The sequence below is a fragment of the Phoxinus phoxinus genome, assembly GCF_949152265.1.
Source record: "Phoxinus phoxinus genome assembly, chromosome: 23".
NCBI classification, from domain to species: Eukaryota; Metazoa; Chordata; class Actinopteri; order Cypriniformes; family Leuciscidae; genus Phoxinus; species Phoxinus phoxinus.
The window spans coordinates 3,467,606-3,477,787 of NC_136898.1; the positions used below are offsets into that span (position 1 = coordinate 3,467,606).

The 10,182-nt window shown below is 44.3% G+C and overlaps 1 protein-coding gene across 5 annotated transcripts in view; it reads right to left on the reverse strand.

Annotated features, from left to right (window-relative positions):
• Positions 1-9,962, reverse strand: part of erap1a (endoplasmic reticulum aminopeptidase 1a) — a 26,699-nt gene extending 16,737 nt beyond the window's left edge. Inside the window, exons 1-8 of one of the 5 annotated variants that reach the window (XM_079600591.1) lie at positions 9,709-9,962; positions 9,049-9,407; positions 8,823-8,961; positions 7,213-7,347; positions 6,999-7,119; positions 6,704-6,858; positions 5,579-5,692; positions 4,392-4,523 (exon numbers count right to left, since the gene is read on the reverse strand). In XM_079600591.1, the coding sequence (XP_079456717.1) occupies positions 4,392-4,523; positions 5,579-5,692; positions 6,704-6,858; positions 6,999-7,119; positions 7,213-7,347; positions 8,823-8,961; positions 9,049-9,407; positions 9,709-9,726 (1,173 nt within the window). In that variant the 5' untranslated portion in view covers positions 9,727-9,962. Of the gene's footprint in view, positions 1-4,391; positions 4,524-5,578; positions 5,693-6,703; positions 6,859-6,998; positions 7,120-7,212; positions 7,348-8,822; positions 8,962-9,048 lie in introns of all 5 variants that reach the window. The other 4 variants (XM_079600590.1, XM_079600589.1, XM_079600588.1 and 1 more) reach the window with 4 other exon arrangements.
• Positions 9,963-10,182: the final 220 nt, after the last annotated feature.

The following is a 10,182-nucleotide window of genomic DNA, read 5'->3' on the forward strand; positions in this document are numbered from 1 at the left end:
TGGGGGTGAAGGCGCCAATCTCCGTAGATTGGGTTTCCCCTTGATAGAAGATCCGCGCCTCTGTTCAGAATGCCCGGAACATGAGTCGCGCGTAACGACAGGAAAACCCGTCTGCTCCACACCAAAAGCTTGTAAGCTAGAGCGTGAAGTTTCGACGAGCGCACGCCGCCCTGACGGTTGATATAAGCCACAGCCGTGGTATTGTCGCAGCGTACGAGAACATGATGTCCCTGCAGGCGAGGCAGAAAATGATTCAGAGCTTTCCAAATGGTCAACAGCTCTAAATAATTTATGTGCGCTGAACGTAGTCTGTTCGGCCACAGACCGTTCACCGTTCTGCCCTCCTGGGTGGCACCCCAGCCTGTTAAGGACGCATCTGTCGTCACAACTTTCCGCATCATAACCGTCCCCAGAGGGGTTCCCTGTGCGTAAAAGTCTGCGCTCTTCCAGTGTCGCACGGCTGCCGAGCAGGCGCGCGTCGCTATTACAGAGCGGCAAAGATCGCGAATCGGGCTGAAATGTAGTGACAAAACCCATTTCATGAACGCTCTCATTCTCAGGAGTCCCAGTGGCACAACTTGGATGGATGAAGCCATAAGACCCTGCAGCCTGAGGCATGTGCGATATTGTACTTTCGCCCCCTCTCTGAACTGCGACAGACAGTTCATTAGAGAGAGAACGCGCTCTTGAGAGAGACGCGCTCGCATGGAGACTGAGTTCAACTCCAAGCCCAGGAAAATTACATTCTGACTGGGTGTAAAATTGCTCTTGCTCACATTCACTCTGAACCCGAGAGATGTGATGTGCGCGAGCACACGGCAGGTGTCCTGCAACACTTTCTCCTTCGATTCGGCTATTATGAGCCAATCGTCTATGTATGTCAGAATCCTCAGACCAGACATTCTCATGGGTGCTAAACCCGCCTCCGCACACAGACAGAAACTGCGAGGACTCAGACTGAGTCCAAACGGCAGAACTGTGAATTCGTAACATGTGCCTTGGTAGGCGAAACGAAGAAACTTCCTGTGTGGCGGATAAATGCTTATATGGAAGAAAGCATCTTTCAGGTCTACCGATGTGAACCAGTCGTTCTGTTTTATGGCGCGGGCGAGCGAGCCATGAGTTAGCATTCTGAAATTGTATTTCCTCAAATGTTTGTTCAACACACGAAGGTCCAAGATAGGGCGGAGAGAGCCGTCCTTCTTTGGGACCAGGAAATAACGAGAATAAAATCCCTGATTCATCAGACTGGGGGGCACCACCTGAATAGCTTCCTTGTTTAGGAGGGAGGATATTTCCTCTTTCAGAATGTGTGAAGCGTTCTCTTCCGTGTGTGAAGAGAGAACGCCGTTGAAATGCGGGGGTTTCATTGCAAACTGCAGTCTGTAGCCCTGCATTATAGTACGCATCACCCACTCGGGAGCCGAAACAGCTTGCCAAGCCCGTTCGTGACTCGCGAGTGTTCCCACCCGAGCCGCAGTTGAGCTGTGTAAGCCCAGCTGACTCATTTGTGATGCAATGGCGCCATCTAGTGGATGAACTAGGGGCGACATGCCGGGGTTTAGAAAGATTTTCTCTCTCTGCAGGGAGATGAATTCTCTCTGCGGAGAGAGATCCTCTCTCCGTAACGAATTCATTTGATTCGTTTGTTTTAATGTGTTTTTTGTTCTTTTGTGTGTTTTGTGTTGGGGGAACACTGGGGCCGAAGCCTTTAATAATTTGGTGAGGGGAAGTGAGTGTGTGCGGTGTGGTGACACTGCTTTTTGACTTTTCCTCACAACAGACCCCTCGAACGTGAGGGGGGAACACACGTTCAACAAACACATGGGCTGGGCAGCCTCGCGAGAGACCCTGCGTCTTTTGGACAGGGGTTCTTGGACATGAAGAGAGTCCAAAAGGCTCGTAGCCCGTGAAAGTGGACTCGATGCCCCCACCGGCCGAACATCAGGCAGGCCGCTTGCGTTTCGAGTCGGTGGGGGTAGTGTTAGATGGTCTTCCAGCCGCGGCCGCGGCGGGAGTAGATTTTCCCCAGTGCTTAGCAGGCGGTGGGTTATTCTGCCGTGGGGCGGGGGGTCTGTTGCGGGGCCTTTCCTTGCCCTGGTGGAAATGTCGTCCCATGGCAGGTGGGTTAGGCAAACGCGCAGGGGGTGCCTGGCGTGGGGCCGCCTTCCTAGGAAGGCATAACTTGAAGGCCTCGTCCTCCTTCTTTTTGTCGTCACACCGTTGTTGCATCAAAGCGACGGCGGGGCCGAAGAGAGCCCGGCCGGGCTCCACCGACGCGCCCGCGATGCGCCGCTTCTCACTGTCAGGAAGGCCCGACAGGTTAAGCCAGAGCGCGCGCTCTCCCACCACAGAGAGCGCCATAGAGCGCCCGCAGGCTTGGACGGCCTGCCGAGCGTTACGGAGGACGAGGTCGTTCACCGTGAGGATCTCCTTCCACAAGGTTAAAGAAGGAGTTCCCTTTTCCAGCTGTTGCCCTAATTCGTCCAAAATCTCCGCCTGGTAAGCGGAGAGAAGTGAAGAGACGTTCAGGGCCCTGACAGCCAAGGCCGAGGATTTGTATGCGGCCTGGTGAACTGAGGCAGAAAAACGGTCCATCTTGTTGGGCAAGACCGGCTTCGAGGGAGCGAGCAGCCCTCCATGAGCGGGGTTAAGGTGCCTGGCGATGGAAGGCTCGATAGCGGGGGAGTCACCCATACCATGAGCTGCCATGTCCTTCACCTCAAGACCCGTGAGACCGTGTTTGAAGTCGAGGGGGTCGCTGCAATTGTGCCTCATGTGCTTCGCGCACGCTGGAAGGACGGGGAAGAGTTGTTTTCTCGGACCGGGAGGGGGTCCCAGCACTTTCCCGTCGTAAATATCCCTCTCCTGGTCGGTGGCGCTCTGTGGAGCCGGCCATTCCATGTTGAGGCGAGCGGCCGCTCGCTCACAAACTTCCAGGAGGATGGACTGAGGCAAGGCCGTGTGGGCGCTAGCCTGGGGAAAGCCAGAGGGCGGGATGGCCTCCTCGTCCTCTGAGATCCCAAGAAGAGCCGCGTCATCCTCATCGCCGGAACCGGCCGGTTCGTCGACGAGGGTGAGGTTGCCCGCGAAGATGTCCTCTTCGGGGAATGCGGGATTGGGCTGGTCAGCCCAAATGAGTGAGGTGGCGCCCCGGGAGTCCCCCGGTAGCGCGTCGTCGTCACCGTGTCCCCCATCCGAGTCAGAGAGGCCGAGCTCGGAGCACTGGGTCGCTGCAACTTTCAGACGACGTCGTAAAAGCTTCTTGGGCAGCATAAGGCAATGACTGCAATTTTCCGGGTTCTCCAAGGCTTCTTGAGCGTGTTTAAGGCCCAAGCAGACCACGCAGAACGGGTGAAGGTCCTTAGCGGCGATGAGCGCACCACACGCGGCCGGGCAGGCCCGTGATAGGCTGTTCCCCGGAGAAGCGGAAGGTTTAGACAGCGACATTCCGGAGAAGAACGCGGAAAAATCCGTGGCGGGCAGCCGTGGAAGGAGGAGCAGGTGAAAACGGCGAGAGCGCAGGCGGCTCCGAATGCAGAACACAGCAGAAAGGCTGAAAAAACGACTGTCACGTCTGACGGAGGCTGATCAGGCGATATGTCCTCCTGAAGACACGAAAGTGAGCAGCGTAATCCAACCGAACTGTGTCAGTGCAGAGATCGCGAGAAGCGAATGTCAACTGGAGAATAGCAGCGCTTGCAGGCGTTATATGCCACTAGGTAAGGGGGCGGGGCCTTACCTGGCATTGGCTGCGCGCTTCTGTCTGTCTAGCCAGACTTGGTGCAATTGGATGCTTCTGCAGAGGTCAGGTACGGATGCCCTTCCCATAGGTGGATCTTGAACACGAGATGATGAAAGAGAACCAAACAGAGGCGAGTCGAGTCGAGGTGAGGCGAGCCAAGGCGAGCTGGTACTGTGCAGTGGAAAAGCGCCATAAGTGTCAGAATCAGCTTTTATTTTGACAGAGATGGAACTTTTATTTTGACAATGCTAAGAATACCATCACCTGATGTGAACGTAAAAGGATAACAGAATAAATTTCAATCAATCAATTTTTACAGATTTATTTTTTAAGCTCAATAAAAAAATGTCATATTGATTCATATTACAATTATTTCTAAAGTCGCAAATATGTTAAATAAATCTAATTTTCATTGCAGCAATGTTTATGCATGTTTTTAAAATTAAAGGTTTACTAACTTTTTTGTAAAAATGCAGTTTTGTTTTTTAACTGCTAGAGGGCCAAAAGTAACATAGTATACCTTTAAATAGTGTAATATCATATATATCGGCTTTATAATCGGCCAGTCTGCTCTCTAAGACATTAGTATCAGCGTTATTACCATAGCGGCTGAGCGCTATTAGAGATATATAAAGTGCTTGTGTACCTTTCGGTAGGAAACGTCATCAAACATCTCGCTGATTTCCGCAGGATTCTCCACTGGGGTGGAAATGGGGTGTGAGGAGATTAAAGAGTCCACTGACATGGCGGTGAAGCACTTCTCCAGGAAATAATCATCCTAAAATAGAGACACTGAATATCAGCTCTGTTATAGTTACATATCAGTCAGACTCTGTTGAAATGACCATATCACAATCTCAACTAGGGCTGGGCAGTGTGATCATATACAATGAAAGGCTGAAAGTGATGTGCGGAGGGGGACATTTGTTTTTAATGTGCCTACAAGTTTGATTAAACCATTAAAATATGAGGACATTTTTATTTTGTTTATATATATATATATATATATATATATATATATATATATATATATATATATATATATATATTAAAAATGAGGGAAGAACGAAACACTAAACTTGGTTAAGGTATTTATCTGACAAAATTATTTGGCAAAAAAGGCAAACTACAGCTACAGGTTTTATTTTACAAAAAAAAAAGCATAGAAAAAAAACCTCACTTTGACTACAACATAATCAGTTATTAATATTTTGTTGGTTCTCTCTTGTTTTTCACATGTGTTCATAATTTCTTTGTATGACAGTCTGGCCAAAAGTGAAGTCAGCACAAGTTAGCATGTTTCATAGTGTTGTTTTATATCTAATATATTTTTTTTTATATAATATACATATTTTTCATAAAATGTTATATGCATACAAATATTTAATATGCTTACAAAATCTTTAACATATTTTTCATAATATTTAAATAAAGGGTGCAGATATCAATTTCCTAGGCCGGACGTCACTGGTGGAGACGATATAAAGTGTCTCCTATCCTACAGATTTGCTATATCGTTTTTATTGCCGTATGTACATAGCACAGCAATAGTAAAAGTTATTGACACTTTAAAGTAATAAAGAAACATGCATCAATGAGAACATGAAGAGCAGGATGTGCAATGCTTGATGTTAAAAAGAGTAAAGCACAATAAGTGTGTTTACGTGCAGAAAGCCCTGGGAATCCTGAACTCAGCTTTAAGCACTTGAATGGTCAAATACACACAGAATTCTGTTAAAATGCCCAGCGTGTTAAGTATTCACATAACCACAGCTTATGACTTAACCTCAACTATTAGATCGTTGTATTAAATGTAAAGATACGTGGTCTCACCACTTGCAGCTCAGGGTGGGTGATGTTGACAGACACATACTCCATGAACTTGGCAAAGCCCTCGTTTAACCACAGGTCATTCCACCACTGCATTGTAACCAGGTTTCCAAACCACTGGATAACAGATGTGAACGATTAGCCATCAATTACATCATTCAGTCGTCAAATAATTGTGTATGATGAAGCCAGGCAAACTGATATCCTATATATCTCTGCTAGTTTCATGTCTCCAATATCACTTATCTGGTAACACTTTACAATAAGGTTTTATTTGTTAATATTAATAACAATGAACAATACTTCTACAACATTTATTAATCTTAGTTATTGTTAATCTCAACATTTACTAATACATTTTTTAAATCAAAAGTTGCATCTGTTAACATTAGTTAATGTACTGTGAACATGAACATTTTTATTAACTAACATTAACAAAGATAAATCCTGAATAATTAATAAGAAATTAAATATATTCTTATTAATAAAAAATAAGAATATATTGCTCTGATGGAAAAAATGACTGCATTACAATTGAAAACTAATCTTTTAATTCAGAGATGGAACATGGTTAAAGAATATTTAAATCTATAAATTAAAGTTTTTTAGTTTTTTTCAAATACATTATATATTTTATATCATTATATGGCTGTATATTATTGTATCATGATTGTTGAGATGTGAACATTCATATTAGGTGCAGCAATATATATATACAGAATATTTTTATTTATTATTATTATTATTATTTTTCTTTGTATTATTCTTGATATTTGATCACTTGTCTCAAATAATGTTCCTTTTGTTTTGTTCTGTGAAAAATATAAATAAAAAGTTCTAAAAAATAATAATAATATATTGCTCATTGTTAGATCATGTTAGATAATACATTAATGTTAACAAACATTAACCTAAACAAAATAGTTTATTGTGAAGTGTTCCCACATATCTCTCTTTCTTCTCACATACTAAAATAATCTCCATTTATGTATTTATTTGTTAAGTAGTCATGCAATAAGCAGGATCATGTACAGTTATATAGCCATCAACAAAATATATTTTGTGAAAGAGGCCGACTAGCTGTACGTGATCCTTTACTAAGATTGAATTAGTAACAGAAATATCCACCTGATGGGCTAGTTCATGGGCGATGACTTTGGTGATGCCCAGTTTGTCAGAGGAAGAGGATTTCTCAGGGTCAAATAGCAAACCGGACTCTCTGTATGTCGACAGACCCCAATTCTCCATAGCACCGGACTGGAAATCTGGGATCGCAGCAAGATCTGCAAGTAAAAGATAATTATAGCCAAGTCCTAAAAAGCCTATAAATAAACTGATTACAGCTTTGCATTATTTCATGGCAGATTGCATACTAAATTGCATACAGCAGTAAAGATGGTGACTGCTGAAGTTTCACACTCACCGTGTTTGGGAAGTGGATACGGGATGTCAAAATAATCATCATAAAAGTCTAGCAGTGTGACGGCGGTGTTCAGAGCATATTCCGCCTGATTGATCTTCTCAGGAACCGTATACACGGATATCTACATCAGGATTCAGGTTATGAGGAGTGAAACCACAGGTTTATTCAGGTCTGGGTGTATTGTAAAGTGCTTTTGGCAATATGATTGACTTGCCTCAACTCCATGCTGACTCTTTTTACTGATGGAGTGGAAATCACAGATGATGAAGGCCACCAGGTAGGTGCTCATCTTCACCGTCGTGTCGAACTGATCCTCCAGTAGCCCGTCAGCCAGCTCTACAGTTCTCAGCTATTGGATGAAATAATCTTTCATTCATTTACATTTACATGAAACAGTCTGAAAAAGAAATCACTGAGTTCAATGTCAATAAATTACATTATAGATTGTGTGCAATTTATAAATTGACATCCAAAGTTGTGAATTTAACTTGTGTGCAAAATTGGAATATCGCATAACATTAGCATTTCCATCCCATGTGTTCAAGAGAACAAAATCGTCACTTCCTAGGAAATTGGTATCTGGTAAAAATGGAAGTTGCTGCAAAATCGGGGAAGAAACTGTGGCTCTTTTATCCTCCATCATGTGCGATGCTTCTTAGAGGGAATTAAACCAAATCATTCTGATGACAGACTTTGGCTCAGGCATTTCATAATGTCAAACATTGACATTGTGGTGCCGTGACCCAGATGGAAGTGAGATTTAGGGGGTTGAGTGTAAGGGACGTAGGCCAGTAAGAGCTGTGCGTGTATTACGTGTAAACCTCACTCCCCTGATCTCAAAAGGCGGTAGCGGCAGCGGTTTTAGCATCCTTGTAAGCATGCGTGCCGGAGACACCGGTTCGTATACCAGTCACAACCAGTGTAGGACTGTTTACATTTGGAGCCATGAACCGGATGGGAGTGAGGTTTAGGGCGGGGTGAGTGTAATGTGTCTTTAGCGTCCTTGAGAAGCTATTGTTATGCTTTCCGAAACCACAAGGGCTCGTTAGGGCCTGTGTGACGTAAAAAACGCCATCGGAGGGTGTGCGGCGCGCGGAGGCTCTTTGCGGACATCCGCATGCCTCCCATTTTTTGTGAATACATGTACATGTCACTAGGCAGCAAAAACACCAACTGCGCCGATCTACTGCGCATGTGCAGAACACGTCCGCTGAGCAGACCCCAGCATACACTTTTTAGTAGTATAAAATTTAAGTAGTCCATGTCTGTGCTGTCCACAGCCATCCATGTACGCATCCAAACTGGAGTATAACCGAGGCTTTAGCGTGCCCGCCTCCCAAGCCGGAGACCCCGGTTAAAATCCCGCTCGGAGCGGGTCAAATAGGACCGGTTAAATTGGGTGCCATTGACCTGGATGGGAGTGATGTTTAGGGGGGTGAGTGTAAGGGACGTAGGCCAGTAAGAGCGGTTTGTGTAAACCTCACTCCCCTGGCCTCAAGAGGTGCGCTAGCACTGGCGGTTTAAATCCCATTCGGAGTGTGTCGATTAGGACCAGATACACAGGCTTCTGTTTGAGCACAATAAGTGGTTTTCCACACTTCTTCTGTTTAACATATTTACAATACTGTTTATAAAATAGTTAAATAGTTTTAAAAATCTCATGTTCTCATGTGTATTTATTTGTAGCGTGTGAGAACTATTACAGCCATTTTTTTCAAATTTTTTTCATTATGATTTTGGTGAATTACATTGAATCCAATGTGACCTGCTCCATAAAGATCATACCCAGATTTTTAACATAATAAAAGGTTTAGTTATGTGTACCTTGGGCATGTTGGATATGGAAATGTGCCTCGATTCTCGGCGCACGCGGATAGTAAAGTTGGCTTTGAACGCAGGTTCATCAAAACAAGGGAAGGCGGCTCGAGCATGTGTCGCCTCAAACTGAGTGGACGCCAATATCCTGTAGGGAGAAATATGTTGAGGGGTTTTTAATCTTCAAAACTACCAGTTCATCAAAACACAAGTAATAATGTTGTGGTTCCCTTACCTGTCCTCTCCACTATTCGTGGTGTATTTGCCTTTATAGAAGCCATGAAAACTGTCTGATAAGTTGGCGTAGAACTCCAAATGCACCAAATGGTTTCCTTTCTCAAATGTGAAGCCATCAGCGAAGAGTGCAATCTGTTCATTGGCTTCAAACTCACTGATTTGAAGATCCCGATGATGTCTGGACTCTAAAAGCTGTGCTTTAGAGATCTGAAGGTTCTTGCTGTGGAGGATGATGGCTCTGGTGTCCTGCTCTACCTCTACGAGGATCTGGACAACACCAGTGAAGGTCAGCGAGGTCAGGTTGGGGTGTATCAGGAGCTCATAGTGCTGGGGTTTCACAGTTTCTGGCAACCTCATCTTGTCCCAGGGAAAAGGCAACACATTTGTGTCCGTGTTGTTGACAGTCATTCCATGGTTGCCAGTTAAAAGAACACATAATAAAACGGCAAATATAAAGCAGTTTAAACCGCAAGACTGGGAGAAGAGCATGATGAAAAACAGAAGTTTAAGATCAGCTTTCTTTTGGATGTATGCGCTTGCCAAGGTTATCAATAACACACATGAGAACTGCTTACGAACTATAGACGTCACAAAGTAAGAAAAACACAAATTATACAATGCATCTAATTTACATTCGGACAAAAAGTTTCGAACAAACCTGCGCGCGAAATCCCATAGGTAACTGAAAGTGAAACTACGCAGCTGTCAATCACAATATCTAATTTCCTGACGTAAAAACGTCTCCTTTTTGTGCTCAGATTCTAGTATTACATTATGGAGCTTATAACACATCATATTACGTTTTATATAACTAAAAATAAACGTATCTATGTGCTGCGATAGAACGTTGAACGCAGCAGTGAACGCTCTCATGAATATTAATTACGTAAAGGACTGGCTGTTGAATAATTAGCATACGTGATTTGACGCTTCAGGAAGTACACCAAGCTACGTCACCATGCTACTTAATTATTCATGATATAAGCCTTCTTCAGCTGAAGTTGGGAAGAAATAGCGGCCTCTGTAGCAGGGGGTCAAAAACACACCATCAAACTAAAAAAAGTATACGTTTCCAGTTACAGAAACACTGATTAATTAAAAAGGATTGAGCAAAGTTGCTTTTCAAAATAGA